This window comes from Bubalus kerabau, chromosome 3 (assembly GCF_029407905.1).
Source record: "Bubalus kerabau isolate K-KA32 ecotype Philippines breed swamp buffalo chromosome 3, PCC_UOA_SB_1v2, whole genome shotgun sequence".
Lineage (NCBI taxonomy): Eukaryota > Metazoa > Chordata > Mammalia > Artiodactyla > Bovidae > Bubalus > Bubalus kerabau.
The window spans coordinates 110487662-110508470 of record NC_073626.1 but is presented as its reverse complement, the minus strand read 5'-3'; the positions used below and the strand labels follow the sequence as shown (position 1 = coordinate 110508470).

The 20809-nt window shown below is 36.4% G+C and overlaps 1 protein-coding gene across 1 annotated transcript in view; it reads right to left on the bottom strand.

Moving 5' to 3' along the window:
- LRP1B (LDL receptor related protein 1B) overlaps positions 1-20809 on the bottom strand; it is a 1835261-nt gene that overhangs the window by 41742 nt on the left and 1772710 nt on the right. The window contains exons 85-86 of the mRNA XM_055574440.1: positions 8604-8778; positions 3577-3681 (exon numbers count right to left, since the gene is read on the bottom strand). Coding sequence (XP_055430415.1) covers positions 3577-3681; positions 8604-8778 — 280 coding nt within the window. The remainder of the gene's footprint in view (positions 1-3576; positions 3682-8603; positions 8779-20809) is intronic.

The window sequence follows — 20809 nt, the reverse complement described above, 5'->3', positions numbered from 1 at the left end:
GTAAGAGTGAAAAGTGAAGGAGAATGTTAAAATGGGCTATTTTGCCCACAAGAGGTATTTACTCTGGTGTTGATACAAGGCATTCGCTAGATAGGTAATTTCCTGAGACCTGCTGATGGAGCAGGGCTGCTGAAAGGTCATGTACACTTTGCCTGAGAATTGTGAGAAAGGGACAAGACATGCAAAGACTGGGCCCCAGAGCAGGTATTGCCTGGGTCCTTAAAATGAAGTATTATATGTACATAGACCAATGTTTGGCCAAGGATCTCCTTGCATTTACTAACTCTGAAGTATCCATGGATCCACCATTTTTCACCTGAAATGTTGCCCCCCACCACCAACCTTTTGGTGTGGGATCCCTGCAGCTGAACTCCAGGGCTTTCTTCCACATGCCACTAAGCCACTTTTTTTTTTAAATTTTATTTTATTTTTAAACTTTACAATATTGTATTAGTTTTGCCAAATATTGAAATGAATCCACCACAGGTATACATGTGTTCCCCATCCTGAACCCTCCTCCCTCCGCATACCATCCCTCTGGGTCGTCCCAGTGCACTAGCCCCAAGCATCCAGTATCGTGCATTTAACAGCAAACTCCTCAGCTCTGCCTCAGATCACTTTGGCTGCACACTCTTTTCAGCATCCTATGGAATCCTCTAACTTTGGCATAAATCAGGTTCCAATGGCACTAGTGGTAAAGAATCCATCTGTCGATGCAGGAGACAAAGGAGATACAGGTTCGATTCCTGGGTCAGGAGGATCCCCTGGAGTAGGAAATGGCAGCCCACTCCAATATTCTTGCCTGGAAAATCTCGAGGACAGAGGAGACTGGCGGCTATAGTCCACAGGGTCGCAAAAGTCAGTCTACAGACCACAGAGTCAGACAGGACTTAGCAACTAAGCACAATTTATGTTTCTGCTTTATCTCCTCATCCCCTCCCCATTTCTACAGTTACCTTTCATTCTAGCTGTATTAATCCACTCATAGTTCCCTAGAGTGGCCACTAAGTCTCACATCCTTGTCTCTGTTTATGTTAATTTTTATTTTCAGGATGTTTTTCCAAGCCTCTCTCAACTACCTGAACTACGTGGACAACAGGAGGTTGCCCTCTCTGTAAAGCCTTCCATGTATTCCTATCTCCCATTCTAAACAAATCACTTGCCCTGTTAAAACTCCACTGCCTTCTTTTTTTTTTCCTCTGTTCTCACCTACACTATCATAGGTTAATTAGTTTCTTATGAATTTCTAAACCACCAATTAGTGGGCTGTTTGATGTTCAGGATAAATTTCATTCACTTTCATTTGTCTAAGATTTAGCACACTTTCAGGGTCTTATCAACATTTGCTGAATAACTGGAGGAACTTAGGTGGAGGCAGGACAGAAGTAATACTAAAAAGGTATCTCCTCTCTGTCTTCAGTTGCACAAGGCACTAAACCTGAGTATGAATGAAAAAGTGAATCAATTTTTTTCATGGAGGTTTATATAGACTAATATTTAAAGGGATATTTCTGATTGCATTTTATGTAGGAATGAATATTTGTTTAACACATTCAAATATCTTCCAGAAAAAGAAAAAATATTTTCCTATATGATTATTTTAATAATTTCCCATTTTTTTCGAATATTGTGTAAAAAAGGACATTTACTTGAATAACAAAATAGATGACTATGAAAAAAATTATAGAGTTTTGAAAATGAAACATCTGAATTTTAATACCATTGTGCCTTAAAACTACCACTAAGTACTCTGCTGCTGCTGCTGCTAAGTCACTTCAGTCGTGTCCGACTCTGTGCGACCCCATAGATGGCAGCCCACCAAGCTCCCCCGTCCCTGGGATTCTCCAGGTAAGAACTCTGGAGTGGGTTGCCATTTCCTTCTCCAATGCACGAAAGTGAAGTCAATCAGTTGTGTCCGACTCTTCATGACCCCATGGTCTGCAGCCTACCAGGCTCCTCCACCCATGGGATTTTCCAGGCAAGAGTACTAGAGTGGGCTTCCATTGCTTTCTCCTCTGAGACACTGCCATATGCTGTTATTGGGGGTTGCCAATCAGGACTTCTGTTTACATGGGATATTAAGGAGGATGTCAGATATGGTTCATCTCTAAAACTCAATGCAAGATGCAAAAATAACTTGCATTGTTATAAAGGTTCATAGTTACCCAAAATGCGGTCCCTGAAATTTCTCAGAGGAAATGAATGTATTTGTTAAGAACCAAAACAATGTAAGTCATCTGTACTTGAAATAAAAAGTTACTAAATAAAAGCCACTTTTCAAAATATAGCATCTAGTATGGTAATAGAGTCTAGAAACACCTGCTCTGTCTTTGTCTAATTAAAAGCCACTATTCTAGCAAATATATTTTTATGAGACAGTTCCACAAGTATTTTCATTCCCTCCATTATTTTTCTAGACACTAGCTGACCATGGTGCATACATGAGCAAAGCAAAGGTTAAGTATGTATGACACAGATGAACCCCAAGATTAAGTATACACTGTGAAATGCATGTGGATGTTCATGATTTAAACCAACGGACTGTGGCCTGAAATGATGTCACACAAAGCTTAGCGGTAAATGGAAGGTTAAACCTACTTGCATCTTGGCTCATTAAACGCAGTTAAAGTGCAAATCCCCTCATTCTGACAGTAGTGATCACAGGGGTTCTCTTTCTGGTCACAGCGCTGACTTTTAAACCCCACAGAGCATCTGCAGAATTTCAGTAAAATACAGCTAAATCAAGTGTCTGACTTTTTTTTCCAAATATATTTCAAATTTATTTCATACAGAGATATTAATAGTAACATATTAACACAGTTTTTCTTAGGTATGCTCACTTCTTTCTCATACACACTCATCACAGTCTACTCTGACAGTAAGGGGAACAGAATGCAGACGTGAATCCTATGTGGGCATCATCCTTCTGGTTAAGCAGTGATAAATTCAAAATAGAAGTCACATAAGCTAAATAGTCTTATTTCAAGTTTTCCACTCTGGATAATCAAGTGTTTGAAAGAAAAAATGTTTAAGTTCCAGATTTTCTCAGGAGTAGAGAATCTACAATACTTTCCAAAGATTTAGAAACCCAGATTCAATGTAATATATTTCAAAAGAGACAAGGGCTTAATAGGTTTACATAATACAACACTCTAAATCTGACACGAATATCAAATAATACTATACTTTTGAAAAGACACCTTATGTACTTGGAAAAGAGTGGCCCTAAGTACCAAAGCATTTATAAATATGATTATGTCTGGGTTTCACATATCTAAATAAGGTCAATTAAATTAGAAGCATTTTTACAGGCATTTCCAAGTTCAAAGATCTCTGAATCTTTGAAATAGGTATGATGCTAAGGAGTGAATGATCTCTTCCTTATGAAATCAATAGCAAATTAATGAAGGGGAAAGTTCTGTAGTACATGAACCAATGAGGAAAAATACTTGATCAGAGATGTCCATGAAACATTCATTTAAAATGTTACCCCAAGAATGGAGAACAATAGAGCAGAGATTCCATGCACATCTAAAGTCATATCATAAAATGCCCACAGTGTTATAAAATACTCACAAACACACAGGTACATTTGTCTCTGGGTCCAGCTGGCACGTGCCACCATTGTAACAGTAACCATCACATAGCTGGCAGCTAGAGGCAATCTTTCCATTAGTGCAGCTGCAGCAACAGAGAAAAAAAAAACCCTCATTGTTATTGGCATGATTATTGTTGAAAGCTCACACAAATTCTCAATAGATGAGGATATTCATCATAGAAGAGTAATGAAGCAGCTGGCTAAAAGGTTTACAGAAAGACTTGCTGGAGGCGAAGATTTTTTTTAACAGAATGATGACATAAAATTTTTCTTTTGGTAATTTTCAAATTTTCAACCCATTTGTTTACTATAAAACATATTATAGTTAGATACAGGTGTGAAAAATATACTCTAGGATCTGTCATTTACACTTTAGGGAGATATCAGTATCTTATTTCCTTTTCATACTACTTGAATTTGGTGACTTTTTTGTTATTTATAAACCACATTATCAAATACGCTGGAAGCAAATGCTTCAGCTATCCCTTCTCAACTGAAAAGTCTGGTCCAAAGAACTATTATGAGTTTCAGACTCCACATTGTGCCTGAATGTATAGAACTATCCTGTAGTCACTTTATACTACGGTTTATCCCTGAATATGTACTGTAATTAATGTCAAACTCTTTTTATGCTAAAGGAAAAAAGGTAACAATTCATTGCAAAAATAAACAGTAACATTATAGGAACAATATGCAATATGGCAACAAAGTAACGAGGTAGGCTTTCTTGGAAACATTTTGGAAATGATTCTAATTTACAGTGCATTGCCTGTCTGAGATAAGAATAAAAAACTGTGCCTACTGCTACATGGGAAAGAAAAAGTATAACAATAGAAAAAGTACAGAAATTTCTCACTTGTCATGTTGCATTTTTAAATAAATACTATTAGATTGGACATTGAAAATTGTTGGGGGAACAGAGTAAAGTGCACTGACATTCCAAATTATTGAGGAAATCTCTTCCATGAGAAGTATGGAAGTAACAGCCTTGGCTAACAGATCATGTCAATACTCTGGTTATGAGACGATGTTAGCACTAATTGCTATGAAGTAATCAATGGTATCACAATAAATCTGGACATAACCTCAATAAAGAAATTAGGCTGAAATATCATTGACTGATCACTTTGTTTCTCTTCATGACAAATACCTACTGCAGCACATCTATCAAAGGGTAATGCCCAGTGATGGGTTGAGTGCTTAGTTGCTCAGTCATGTTCTATTCTTTGCGACCCCGTGGACTGTAGCACACCAGTCTCCTCTGTTCATGGGGATTATCTAGGCAAGAATACTGGAGAGGGTTGCCATGCCCTCTTCCAGGGATCTTCCCAACCCAGGGATCGAACCCAGGTCTCCTGCATTGCAGGCAGATTCTTTATTGTCTGAGCCACAAGACAAGCCCAAGAACACTGGAGTGGGTAGCCTACCCCTTCTCCAGGAGACCTTTCCGACCCAAGGAATCGAACGAGGGTCTCTTGCATTGCAGGCCAATTCTTTACCAGCTGAGCTACCAGGGAAGCCCAATGATAGGTTAGATATTTACAATAATTGATTGACTATCTTACAGTTTATTTATTATTTGCATATTTATTTGACCTAGTGTAGGTGGTAGGGTTGCTGGAAATGTACTGAACTGCTTATACTTTCCCAGGAATTTGATTTAAATATTTTTTTTAAAAGAACATGGATTTAAATATCACAGTTCTTTTCAAGATGAACAGAAGCAGTAAGTCAATTTTGTTCTAGATGGGAAGTGGAGATATGTGAAAGTGGAAACAAATGTGGGGAAGAAGGCAATGGTTAAAGTTTCAAAGATTTAACAAAGAGTATCACATTCTTTATGATTTATACAGGCATTTGAATATGGAAGCAAAGTGAGGCAAGTACATATTTAATGGCATTGGTGTCTGATATGTTAAATGGAGCTGGGAGACTTTTCCTTGCTCTCCATGCCCAGCCTCCTTGAAAATCAAAGAACAGAAAGTTATAGTTTCATGTTCAATCAAAGGGACAACATCAAAGAGAAAATTTAGCTCATTATACATTAAAGAATTTTCCACAAAAAGATAACTATGCACCAAACATCATCATTTAAAAGAGAAAATATTCTGTTTATTGATTGCATTTTTTTTTAATTTTATTTTATTTTTAAACTTTACAATATTGTATTAGTTCTGCTTCCAAGAATTGTGAAAGATGTTTGTTTCCCTGTTCTCCTTCTGAGGGTTTCCTTTGAATCCTAAACTTAAGACAGAATTTTGTAGATAATTCAAATGTGAAATATAAGTTATCCAAATCATTGTAGGGCATCAAATAGTACAGCTTATGTTTTAATGCAGTTTTCATTATAATTTAATTTCTTAGAATGTTACATGCATGCACCCGTGCATGCACAATTTGTAATTAGCAGTTGTCCATTAATCAGAAAGAATTCTCATAACAATTTGACATTAGAGTGGTATAATTTAGGTTATTCAAAATTATGATCAAGCATTTCTTCATCAGTATTTATTAAGGAAGAGAAAAAAATATACAATTAATTCTGTTTTAAAGATTATACATATTATATTTGAAAGAGTATCTATTTTCTACCAGAGAAGGCAATGGCACCCCACTCCAGTACTGTTGCCTGGAAAATCCCATGGATGGAGGAGCCTGTTAGGCTGCAGTCCATGGGGTCTCTAAGAGTCGGACACGACTGAGCGACTTCACTTTCACTTTCCACTTTCATTCATTGGAGAAGGAACTGGCAACCCACTCCAGTGTTCTTGCCTGGAGAATCCCATGAACGGAGTAGCCTGGTGGGCTGCCGTCTATGGGGTCGCACAGAGTCAGACACGACTGAAGCGACTTAGCAGCAGCAGCAGCTATTTTCTACTGTAGTTGACAGCTTGTAGGCTTGGCATTAGGAACACATTAGTATTTGGAATCACAAATACACATGCAGATTGAATTTTTCTCATTTAAATAAAAAGTTTAACTCAGTTGTGACTTTTAGTATCAGTTCTTTACCCATGAAATAGAAATACCAACATTGCTATAAGCTTTATTTAATGCTAGCATGAAAAGTATCATAGAAATAAAAACAAACTTATCTAACGTTTCAAGATACACAAGGAGTCGTGTTTGCATTGTCATGTTCATATGTTATTATAGCCTATCTGGTAAATCAAATAATATACTCCTATTTTTAAACTTTCACTATCTACTCACTGCTAGCAACTGTTATTTATCCATTCTTACAAATAGTTTTCCAAAAAGATATTTAAGTCAGGAACTGTAATGTGGAACCTCAAAAGTATATTCAGGTTATGGGTTCCAGTGTTTCTAGGTTGGTTAAGCCAATATTGTCTGTACAGTAGGCAACAGTGAGGGTCCTAAGAATCCAACCCTTCCTTCCTCACATGGAACTGACCTGTGTGATGGAAACAGTATGTGTCTCTGCAAGTGCTTCTCCAAGATAAACTGGGTTGGAAACTATGCCTCTCAGCCTCTCTTACACGATAGTCCACAATTTCCTGGGTGAATGAAATGGGGTTGTAAAGAAGATTCTACAGGGCATTTCTGACATGGTACACTGGACATAAAGAAAGATGTATGCTCACTAACTGAAATCAAGTTCTGCCATGCTCAAGTTTCATCACAAAAAACTGATGAATTTAATGAGCAAACATGATTTTGATAGTTTAAATAAAAATGTATTTTACCTTTATGTACTTATCAAAGGCATGTATTATAATTAGTCATATTTTTCAATGACTTTAGTTGAAAAATAATGTACTTTCAAATGACCCAATTTGAGGGCTTGAGTAAATGTCATTTATAATGATAACAAATCATACATAGATTAACTCTAAAATGAGAGTAAATAAAAAAGAAAAAAATGATGATGTCTGTAATAAAATTTTATTGGACCTTGTTTGGCAGAGTAACATAACTCAGGGCTGGCACCCTCGCAGAGGCCGTCTTGGTGGAAGCTGTGGCATGAACGTTTTAAGGTGTGCTTTTCTATCACATATTCTCATTTATTATAGTCCTAGGGCAAATGATTGGAGAAGGAAATGGCAACCCACTGCAGTATTCTTGCCTGGAGAATCCCATGTATAGAGGAGCCTGGTGGGCTACAGTCCATGGGGTCAAAAAGAAGCGGACATGACTGAGTGACTAACACACACACAGAGGGCAAATGATAGAGCCCAATCATTTATAAGCCCTTCTTTTAAAAGGTTGTGAAAAGAAGTTCAGAGTGAGAATTGATCTCTAACCTCTGTGGCATAAATCTGTTTCATGACAGAAACTGAATGCCACTCTTTAGCTGCAAAGTTCTGTCTTCCATTCACTTAATCTCAAAGTCACAGAGCAAAAGACAGTGTAACAAAAATGTAATTGGATGTCTTAATTGTAGTGGCTTCCTAGGAAGCATCATTCCTTCTACTTATTTTCGACTATAATTTTCCAAGTCAGATAAAAAGATTAAATTTTGTTTCCATTCAACAGATCTTTTGTTCCTTTCCCAGAGGATCACTTTGTAAAATCAGAAAGGCAAATACTCATTGCTGATAATAATGATGAGACAAAAGTCCGAGCTATTCTAATTTGGAAGTATTACATAAGCTTTTTGAAGGTATGTTGCATTTCACTTGTGCTTGCTTACTATTAGGAATATTCTATACAGGGAATGATCTGACCATATTATTTCATGATAAGTGTTCATGTTTCCCAGAAGTATGTTAACACCTTTTGAATAAATTTTGGTTTAATCAAAATGAATTGAACTCTCTTTGTAGGAAAAAAAAAAAAGAAAGAGATAATGGAACACTTGCCATATTGAATTTCTGATTCATGTTTATGTTTGATGGAGAACAGCAAAATTCTGTACAGCAATTATCCTCCAATTAAAAAATTAATTAAAAAACAATAATTTATAATGTTCTCATTTTTTGCCAGAATGTTATGTCCTTTTGGGTTCAAATGCTTTTATAAATTAAGTTAGCTCTCTACTTACTTGCAAGATATATCTTCACTGTCTTTATTTATAATGCAATGTCCCCCATGGCACCTTATACATTTGTCAATTTCACATTTTGATCCTTCATAGCGTATTGGACAGACACATTCCACACTTCCATCATCTCCAATGGTACAGGATTCAGAATTCACACAGTAGTGATGACACACATCTAGAAAGAATGAACAGTATAGAAATAAAATTGTGTTACAAAGTATTTTTCTTTATTTTTTTTTCCCCACACTGTGGAATTTCTACAATCGGGTTGAACCCACATTCCTTGCACGGGAAGCATAGAGTCTGGACCACCATGGAAATCCTACAAGATATTTTTTCTTGAGTCACAATAAATGTTACCATTTTACTTAATATTTTAAAATGGTCAATGGATAAGTGGATTAATTTACAAGAGCAACTTGTAATTGCATGTAACCAGATTTCTTTAAGAATACCATTGGTTCCTCTTTTTGCCTGAGTTTGCCATCATTTCATCTTGCTAAAGTTATATTGATATACTATATTGATATAAGTTGTATTGATATAATAGATATAATATTAGTTATATTGATATAATACTAACTGACAAACTTTATTAGTCCTGAATTTTAAAATTTAAGTTCTCAAGTTTCCTCAACTTTCCTTCTAAGAAGCAATATTTCTGTTATTCTGGAATGAACATAAATCCTCAAGATTTCTTTAGATGTCATCTATCTTTGTTCCTCCTTACATCTCTTTTCATCTGAAGAACAGAGTAAGTATGGGACTCTTACTCCTTTGATAGCCTTTGGTGGAGTGGAAAGAAGCCTCTCTCTACATGAGCCAGGAGACCCAGATTCAATACCAGGGTAAGGAAGATCCCCTGGAGGAGGATGACAACCCACTCCAGTATTCTTGCCTGGAGAATCCCAGGGACAGAGGAGCCTGGTGGCTACAGTCCATGGGGTCAGCAAAAGTCAGACACGACTTAGAGACTAAACCACCACCACCACCACATGAGCCAAAACAGCCAGTATTTCCAAACACCTGAGCAGGTAAGCAGATAGAAGTTGTGCCTCTTGTGGAGCCCCAGTAGAAACGTGGACTGGAAGACTAACAGATTCATCATGGGTAGAAAGTGACAACAGAAGTCTAGGCCATTTCTTCCTCCCAGGTGAGAACCTGGCGTCTCATCAGTCAGAGGGAAAACCTCCATGCAGTCTGAACCCTTTGCTTTGTAAAATGTTTCCTACTGAGCACTTCAGACAATTTTCTCAACTACAAAGGAAGACTTCTTCAAATATTTCCATACCTCTTGAACACCAGTAATAAAAAAAAAGACCATTTAATAAGAACCACATTGACTTTGCAATTAGACATTTTGCCTCAGTCTTCTGGAAAACAAACAAGTCTATATGTATATTGACACATCATTATTTTTTAATTTGCCACATTCACAATATTGAAATTTATAGTATTAATACAAGTAATCTTAAGCAGAAGAATTTACTGAATTGATCGCAGACCTAGTATTTGAAGCTGCAATTTCCTTATAGTTATCTAATTGTGAAGCAATATTAAGTGTGGTTAGATGAGGTAAAAATCACAGTTTATAAACTTTAATCTGCTATAAGATGATTGTTGTGGGTAAAAAAAGTTAAAACATAATTTATAACTTTTATGCTTGTATATTTATCTGGCCTTTTATTAAATCAGACAGAAATTAAATTTATTGACAGGCTTGCTTCATATTTATGGAAATTTATTTCAAGCATTCTTATGCTTGCTGTTGCATTATGCCAAGTACCCTCATTGAGATTCAAAGCTTAAGTTTATTACTAAGGGTCTTGGCTATGTTTAAGAAAAGAAGCACTTTCAAAGGGTGAGAGACTTAAAGATCTAAAAATTAAGTCAATGTTAATGTCTGTCCATTATGATGTCTATTTGTAGTTGTTCTAGGCTTGGCAGGTAGATAATGTACACAACACAAATTCTGTTTGTTTTTTTTTAATATTTGTGAAGAATGTATTGACAGTAGCCTATAAAATTATCTAATACCATCTACTATACAGAAATCTCTAAAGAGCAATTTTCCTTAGTCAGTCTGCTAGATACAACTTATTGACAGAGAACTCTTTTAAATTGTCTCTAATTGCTTTAATTTCATCCATTGGTCCTGGTTCATTTTTTCTGATGGGATATAGAAAACAGCTGATGTATCTTTCCAAGATCTTCATATTATGAGGTTTTTTTCCACAATGGATAATTCATCAGAATCATGTAGGTGACTGACTTGCAAATGCAGATTCCAGGTTATTTTCCTTTCATCCACTACCACTCCTGAATTCCAAATTCTAGATCAGATTTGAGGCCCGGGTGAAACCCATCAGATCAAATGAGTAAACAGAATTTGGGAACTAGAAAATGTAAGAAATCTGAAAATAATTTTACTGAGTAGCAAAGGGACTACATTGTCTAAGTTGTAAATAGATTTGATTTGATTGAAATAGCTTATTTCTTGACTAATTTTGGGAACCCTAATTAAAATGTAATTTTAACCTAAAATTTTGAACCACGTTGTTTTTAAAATCACTTCATTGAGAAGACCTAAGAAACTAGGAAAAGTTGAGTTAACATCTCGAGGGTTGATGATTGCCCTATACCATACTGTAGCAACTAACAGTCTGCTTGCACTTATCTTGCACATATTTAGCACTTTAGGGTGCTAAAGGTCAAAGTTAAAAACTTATCTACAATTTACTAATTAAAAGTAATTGTGGATAATAAATTAAATCTGGTTTAGACTGAGAACATAAAGATGTGCGAATATACACAACTCATTAGTATTCATGGAAACACAAATTAATACATCAAAGAAATACCTTTGCACTTCCACCAGATTGATGACTAATGGCAAAAACTCTCATAGCAATAGTAGTGGGAATATAAGTTGGTTCAATTGATTTGGGAAATAATTGACGTATCAATTGTATTAAATTTTAGTGGTTCCCTTGTGGCTCAGTGGTCAAGAATCTGCCTGCCAAGTAAGAGATACAGGTTTGATCCCTGGGTTGGGCAGATCCCCTGGAGAAGGAAATGGCCACCCACTCCAGTATTCTTGCCTGGGAAATCCCATGGACAGAGGAGCCTGGCAGGCTACAGTCCATGGGGTCGCAAAGAGTCAGACACAACTTAGCAACTAAACAACAATTAAATTTGAACATGCTGTGTGGGCGCTGTGTTCAGTTGCCTCTGACTCAGTTGCCATGTCCTCCTCCAGGGGATCTTTCCCAACCCAGGGATTGAACCCCCTGCATTGCAGGTGGATTCTTTACTGCTGAGCCACCAGGGAAGCCCCAAATTTGAACATACCCACACTTTATGACCTAGCATTTTTACTCTTGCTATACTGTATATGCAAGAGAAAAGCATGCACAAGTGCACAAAACATGTCCACAATATGCACATAAACCTTTTTAGAAATAGGCAAAAGCTAAAAAATAATCTAAATATCCATTATAAGAAGAGTATATGGAAATAGAAAATTAAAAATGAAACATTAGTTATAAGCAACAACATGCAAGAATCTCATGAAAATAATAATGAGGAAAAAATGGACAGGAAATACATGTAGTATGGTTTTATTTATGTAAAGTTCAAAAGGCAAAACTAATCTGTGGTTTTAAGTGTCAAAAAGGAGTTATTTTGAAGATAAAGAAAGGGATAGTGATGAAGAACACCAGGGAGCACTTGAGATAATAATAATGCTCATTCTTGACCTGAACGTTGGTTTACACTGATGTGTACACTGGAGATAATTTATTGAATTGGATACTTGTGATTTTAAACATATCTATGTATATTATGCTTCTGCAGAAAGATTTCTTTTTAAATCTAATGGCATATAAGCTACCATAAGAATATTTTATAAATTCTGGTTAGTTTGCTAACTAGGCTAATAGATTTTCTCTTTAAGGATAATATTTTTAAAAGGAATTCATAGTTTGTTTTTTATGTTTTAAAGGAAACTCTCCATTCTCTAATGTTTTTAATATATTTTGAAGCACGTCAGCTGCACATTATTCAATGCTCTTAATGGCCTCATGGCCTAAAAATGTAACCTAAAGAATGTAAAAAAAAAATGTTTGCTTAAGATAAAATTATAAACAGGTGTTAGAGTATACAGTTAAATAATTACAAATTGCATACTGTTAAGCCATGCCACGTTTTCCCTCTAAAAAAGGCAGAAATAATTTTAGACTCAGAACCCTTTCTCTATGCATATTCAAATGGAAGACATTTCATTTTTTCCCAGTTTATGTGTTTAGCACTCTATGCAAAATTGAAGTTTAAGGACAGAGATTTGTTTACTATATTCTAGCCCGGCCAGAGTTGCTTCCTAATATCTTCCTATGAAAGCTTTCTATCTCCCATTATTAGGCTTAAGATGTGGACCATGTAGAAGATGTTGAATTACATGTCTGTTGGATTGTTTTCTGCCTCTGTTAGCATTGTAGGGTCCAACACTTTGAATGTACATTCTCTCCCCTTTCTTCCTTCCTCTTTCACTCTTCCTTGTGTTCTCCCCTTCTTTGAACCTCTCTCTTTCTTTCTTACTTCCTCCCTCCCATTCTCTCTTTCTCCCTCCCTTCCTTTCTCTCTCTCTTAAAGTCTTCCCTATTTACTCAACTCCAACTCCAGATTTCTGAATACAGGAGAAAGTAGATCTTACTTGACAGGAGACTTTAGCAAGTCATATTTAAATTATCACACAAGCACTGGGTACTTGTAAGTTGGAAGTCAAAATAATTCCTTCAAAAACTCTGTTATTTCAAGTTTAATCATAACAGGATATATGTAAGCCCAGGAAAAAGTTTAAAACATCTGATGGTGCTCTCTATTTCCAAATTGGGTGGGTGACTCGACCAAAGTTCATGTTCTCGGTAATTGTCTCAATATCATGATAGGAATGTATAATAGGTCTTAGGAAAGGTACATAATTTGTCATTCTCTTTTCAGTCATAATCCACTTTGAATTACAAGCATTTGTGTAAAACTTGCAGAAATATATGTTGTATTTTTATCAGTGTCCTATCTCTGAAAGTGAAAGTCAGTGAAAGTCACTCAGTTTTGTCCAACTTTTTGCCTCCCCATGGACTATACAACCCATGGAATTCTCCAGGCCAGAATTCTGGAGTGGGTAGCCATTCCCTTCTCCAGGGGATCTTCCTGACCCAGGGATCAAACTCAGGTCTTCCTCATTTCAGGTAGATTCTTGACCAGCTGAGCCACAAGGGAAGCCCAAGAATATTGGAGTGGGTAGTCTATCCCTTCTCCAGGGGATCTTCCCAACCCAGGAATCAAACTGGGGTCTCCTACATTGTGGGTGGATTCTTTATTAGCTGAACTAATAACAATAACTAGGAAGCCCATATCTCTATATACTCTCAAATAATTACTACATGGTGTTCAGTCACTCAGTTATGTCCAACTCTTTGTGCCCCCATCGACTGTAGACTTCGAGGTTTCTCTGTCCATGGGATTTCCTGGGCAAGAATACTAGAGTGTGTTGCCATTTCCTCCTCCAGGGGATCTTCCCGATGCAGGGATCAAACCCCTGTCTCTTGTGTCTTGTGCTTTAGCAGGCAGATTCTTTACCACTGGCACCACTCATATTTAAATTCTATCTCTTCAGTTATTTGTTTGCTAAAAGGAATACTTTTTTAGCACTTCCCAATCCAGCAGAAATTTAACAAAGTATAAAGAAGAATATTACATGAGAAGGCTCCTATGGTATGCAATTGCTCATTTTAGTTCTAAAGAGTCTTTCTTGATAAGCTCAGAAACAGAGAGAAGTTAAGCTGTAACTGGTAAAACAATATTTTTTTTTTTATCCCAGAGCACTGAAATTGCTTACCTTATACAGCTAACCACTTTAAACATTAAAAATACTTTAAAAACACTTTGAAAGTAATCTTTTTATAAGATAGATACTCATTTTCTTAATTAAATTTTTTTAGTATTTGTATTAATGATTCATTTATAATTCTGCCAATTATTTATTACAGAAGTTTCATAGCCTTCCCCATTTTTTTTTATATTTCAGTTTTGATTAAGTGAAATGTTACTGATTATGAATCAGTAGACAAATCTAAATAAAAAACTTAATTCCTCCCAAAGAATAAAAGAGTTGGGAATGTTGGTAGTTGGTTAACACAAAGGTGTACCACAAAGGGATCATCTTCCAGTTTCTGACACATAGACACACATGCACTCACACACTCACACACACACATATACTTTGCTTACCAAAACAAACATCTTTGATTCCTTCAAATTTTATGTTCAGCTTAATAATGATTGGAACTGAGAGAAAGTAAAAAAAAAAAATGTGTGATAAACTAAAAGAAGAAAGGTTCAAAGAAAATACAGCTGACAAGAGACATTTTGTTCAAGGGGATAAAATAGGGAAAGAGTTGAAGATTAAAGGTTGAAGATAAGAGTCTACTCAGATTGGCCTTTATGTATTTAACAGCAGCAGTCTGGAATTTATGGAAAGAAAAGCATGTGGGGCAATATAATTGATCTAATTTTGGACACCATGTTGATAAAATGGAAGTGGTGATGTGTAATTGATTATTTACTGTGGACATGTGTGTGACTAAGTGTATGTTGAAAGTTGTGAGAAAAATCCAGAAATACAAGACAGGACACTAGCTCTCAGAGATCTGACAACCCAACTGTGAGGTTACAACAAGAATTAAAAAGCTACTAAAACTGATCTGAATAATGTCTACTGTGGCAACAGCCTACATAAATTCCTGCCAATGAAATCTTCCTTAGTTTGGAACATTCCAGCTCATAAGCTTTGATCATTTTACTGACCTGAATGGCATAACAATTGAGATTTCTGCATATAGTAAGAAGGAGAAATAATGAAATGTAATTAATCTGTGCTAAGAAAGTAGAGATTACCATGAAATTATATAATAGCACTTTATATTCACAATATAAAAATTGTTACAACCTCTGTAGGATAATTATACTAAGAAGTGCATTGTAGCACCAAACACAATCATGCAATCTAAAGGACAACGGTGGATATACAATTACAGAGTATTCACATGGTAATTAGGTAGATAGTAACTGAAGGATAAGAGAATGGCTATTTTCTGCAATAGAAATGGAATAATTTTCAAGGGAGATCATTATTGCACTCTTTCTCTTTTTCTCTTTCCTTTTTAAGCAACCAGAAATATGAGATACTTCTTCCTTTAATACTTTTACAATATCTTAATAGACTGCATAAAATATATGCATGTGTGAGTATATATACAGGTTTATAAATATTCAAGGAGAGCCAGATGCCTCTAAAATTTCTAGCTGCATTTAACTTCTTTCCCAAATATTTCTTTCTATTGGAAAGTAATTGCCAAAACCATTTAGCTATTAACTCATATTTGCACCTGGGCTATTCACATTGTAATAGTTAGTGAGGTATGAAATTTATTTAAAGAGAGGAAAACCAAATCAAAATATACCACCTAAACAGGAGCTGAAGATACTCAATAAGAATAATGGGGAATCTGGAGAGTCTTTAATTGGTAATACAGGATGGCTATACAAGGGAGACTAAATTATACAATCCAATGTATGTATATCAATTGTCTTACATCACTGAATTTTTATCTGACCTTTCAAAAACTGTTCTGTGAATTGGCTTTAAGATTCATAATTTAAATAAGTATTTGATAATTTAGGACCATACACATTCACATGCACATAATAAATTAAAAGTAAGATGGAATTATTTTCACAACCCAGGCATTTTATTAACTGAGTTCCAGTTTTAGTGCAATGCACACTCCAAATTCACCATTATATAATTGTGTCCCAGGAGCAGTAGATTGCATGAATTTGGCTAATATTTTCCCTACGGGGAGGTTTGTAGTTGCTTCCACATATGTATAAAAGGCAGAAAAATTTCCAGAAGAACCAATAATGGTATTTTGTAAACTTCTGATGAATACTTCCACTACAGTGATATATAAAGTGAAATGAAAAGAAAGAAGAAATGAAATCAAGACCAAAATATGAAGGACTTGGAGGGTAAATTCAGCCCTTCCTCTGGCTAACAATGTGACCTCATCTGAGTTACCTAACTTCTCTAAAGTGCCCTTTCGTCATCTATGAACAGAGTCAGTATTTCTAAACACTCCTGAGACTGTGTCATGATTTCCTCCTCAGCCATCCATCCTCAAGAATGCCCTTGATTCCAAAAAGGCCAATGAGAGCCTATTTTGAGCAAAATTATGGAAATGACAATTACAATGATAATAAATGCTCATTTTTAATTGTTTTCTACATGCCAGGCACATGTGTTTGTTTTAGTCTGGTATTTAGTCTGATAACATGGTATTATCCTCATTGTATAGGTCATCACACTGAGGCACAGATAGGTTAAGCAACTTGCCAAAGATGACACAAGAAAGAGTGAGAGAACTAAAATTCAAGCCCAAGTAAGAGAATTAACTAGAGAATAAACAAGAGAATAAACTCTTATTTTTCTCATTCAATTACTCACACGCAGGAAAAAAAATACAGAAAGTAATTTTGAAAACCTTTGATGTTTTCTTTTCCTTACATGTGTCTAAAACTGAACAAGCCTCCATCTACATAGATATCTGAGGGTCTAACCACCAGTTGGAATGCTAATGGATGATGTTGGGGCAAGCCCAGGAGAGTTTCCTGATGTCATCCAGATCTGCAAAATTAGAGTTCAGAAACTCAATCTGGGTGCCTATGCCTCATCCAAATATTCACATTTCACGTGTCAGTCTCAGTCTCCCACCCCAACCCAGTGAATAGGTGCTTCTCTCGCCATTGGTAATCGGTGTACAGCACTAGACTCCTACTTGAAGGGAACACTTAATTATCCATCTGATATATTCATTATCAGGAAGGATCAGCTCTGAGCTAGTCCAGACAAATGTGAAACCAAAATAACAGTCAAGAAATCACAAAGTAAGACATTCCCAAGTGTCAGCATTTCTTGATATTTAATTTAGCTAATTTAGGATGATAATATTTGAAAGGTTTTCTAGAAAGGTTTTCAGATTCTTAAAATGTTAACAAACGTGATGGTGGCCTTTTTTCCATGAAGTCAGTTTCTTACCTATCATGGTTTAGGAGCAAAAGGTAAAGTAACTTGTATAATTTGCTTAGAATTTTATGATTGTTTTCTTTAAAGTATTATATTAAGAAACAAAAGCAAATTTAAAACCACTAGAATGTTCTTTTTCACATTCCTCCAGTGTTTTATACAGCCAGAGGTATTTTAATAATTAAACTTACAGCATAGTCCTAAATATATCTTCTGATTTCAGAACTGAATTTAATAAAGTAGGCAAACATTGAATCCAGGTATGCCAATTAAACATTCACTAGGGAAAAATGTGAGCAAAACTCTGATTAGAGCTGATAAATTTTCATCAGGAAAGCATGCCTAAGAAAATTAGCATTTTCTAATGTATTACTAATAATAGAAATATATCCCAAATATTTTATAGAGAAAACTGCGAAAATTTAAAGAGTAAGATCTATCCTGACCAAATAGTGCCATCCCTAAGTATCCAGGTAAAAGAAAATGTAAAATTCAGCAAGATGATTTAAAAAAAACAACTTTGATTTGAGTGAGACATATGGGGTGGGATTTTAAAAGTGCCAGTATTTAAATTTTCAACAGGCTGCTGTTTCAAAATGCATATTAACAATGATTGGGGTTTCCCTAGTGACTCAGTGGTAAAGAATCTGCCTGCCAATGCAGGAGACAAGGGTTTGATCCCTGATCCAGGAAGCTTTCACATGCCATGGAGTGACTAAACCCATGTGCCACAGCTATTCAGCCTGTGCTCTCAAGTGCAAGAGCCTCAACTACCAAGCCCACATGCCATAACTACTGAAGCCCAGTGTACTTAGAGCCCATGGGCCACAAGACAAGCCACTGCAATGAGAAGCCTATGCACCACCACTGAAAGTAGCCCGGGCTTGCTGTGACTAGAGATAAGCTGGCAGCAATAAAGACCCAGCACAGCCATAAATAAATAAACAAATAAAGATGGAGTCAATAATTTTAGCAGTAATCAAAAATTAACTCATAAAACTCAAGCAATGTTGTGTTTTCAAGTAAAATCTAAACAGTTTTTGTTTATAAAAGATGTTCTGGGTTAAATATTTCTCTATTTTTAAAGCAATCCAGCTACAGAAGCTTTGAGCAAGTAACTATAAAGTGGGAGTGAATCATTTGAGACTGGAAAGCAAACTGACTTGCAGACAGTAGCTAAATACAGTCATCAGTTCAGTTCAGTTCAGCCACTCAGTTATGTCCGACTCTTTGAAACCCCATGAATCACAGAAAGCCAGACCTCACTGTCCATCACCAATTCCTGGAGTTCACCCAAACCCATGTGCATCGAGTTAGCGATGCCATCCAACCATCTCATCCTCTGTCGTCCCCTTCTCCTCCTGCCCTCAATCTTTCCCAGCGCCAGGGTTTTTTTCAAATAAGTAAGCTCTTAGCATCAGGTTGGCAAAGTATCGGAGTTTCAGCTTCAACACCAGTCTTTCCAATGAACATCCAGGACTGATCTCCATTAGGATGGACTGGTTGGATCTCCTTGTAGTCCGAGGAACTCTCAAGAGTCTTCTCCAACACCATAATCCAACACCAAGAATTCAAAAGCATCAATTCTTCAGTGTTCAGCTTTCTTCACTGTCCAACTCTCACATCCATACATGACTACTGGAAAAACCATAGCCTTGACTAGATGGGACTTTGTTGGCAAAGTAATGTCTCTACTTTTTAATATGCTGTCTGGATGGTCATAACTTTCCTACGAAGGAGTAAGCGTCTTTTAATTTCATGGCTGCAATCACCTTCTGCAGTGATTTTGGAGCCCAGAAAAATAAAGTCAGCCACTGTTTCCCCATCTATTTCCCATAAAGTGATGGGACTGGAGGCCACGATCTTAGTTTTCTGAATGTCGAGCTTTAAGCCAACTTCTTCACTCTCCTATTTCACTTTCATCAAGAGGCTTTTTAGTGCCTCTTCACTTTTTGCCATAAGTGTAGTGTCATCTGCATATCTGAGGTTATTGATATTTCTCCTGACAATCTTGATTCCAGCTTGTGCTTCTTCCAGCCCAGTGTTTCTCATGATGTACTCTGCATATACGTTAAATAAGCAGGGTGACATTATACAGCCTTGACGTACTCCTTTCCTATTTGGAACCAGTCGGTTGTTCCATGTCCAGTTCTAACTGTTGCTTCCTTACCTGCATATATGTTTCTCAAGAGGCAGGTCAGGTAGTCTGGTATTCCCATCTCTTTCAGAATTTTCCACAGTTTATTGTAATCCACACAGTAAAGGCTTTGGCATAGTCAGTGAAGCAGAAATAGATGTTTTTCTGGAACTCTCTTGCTTTTTCCATGATCCAGCAGATGTTGGCAACTTGATCTCTGGTTCCTCTGCCTTTTCTAAAACCAGCTCAAACATCTGGAATTTCATGGTTCACATATTGCTGAAGCCTGTCTTGGAGAATTCTGAGCATTACTTTATTAGCATGTGAGATGAGTGCAATTGGGCCATACTTTGAGCATTCTTTGGCATTGCCTTTCTTTGGGATTGGAACGAAAACTGACCTTTTCCCATCCTGTGGCCACTGCTGAGTTTTCCAAATTTGCTGGCATATTGAGTGCAGCACATACACAGCATCATCTTTCAGAACTTGAAATAACTCAACTGGTATTCCAGCACCTCCACTAACTTTGTTCGTAGTGATGCTTCCTAAGGCCGACTTGACTCACATTCCAGGATGTCTGACTCTAGGTGAGTGGTCACACCATCGTGATTATCTGGGTCATGAAGATCTTTTTTGTACAATTCTTCTGTGTATTCTTGCCACCTCTTCTTAATATCTTCTGCTTCTGTTAGGTCCCTACCATTTCTGTCATTTTTTGAGCCCATCTTTGCATGAAATGTTCCCTTGGTATCTCTAATTTTCTTGAAGAGATCTCTAGTCCTTTCCATTCTGTTATTTTCCTCTATTTCTTTGCATTGATTGCTGAAGAAGGCTTTATTTCTCCTTGCTGTTCTTTGGAACTCTGCATTCAGATGCTTATATCTTTCATTTTCTCCTTTGCTTTTCACTTCTCTCCTTTTTACAGCT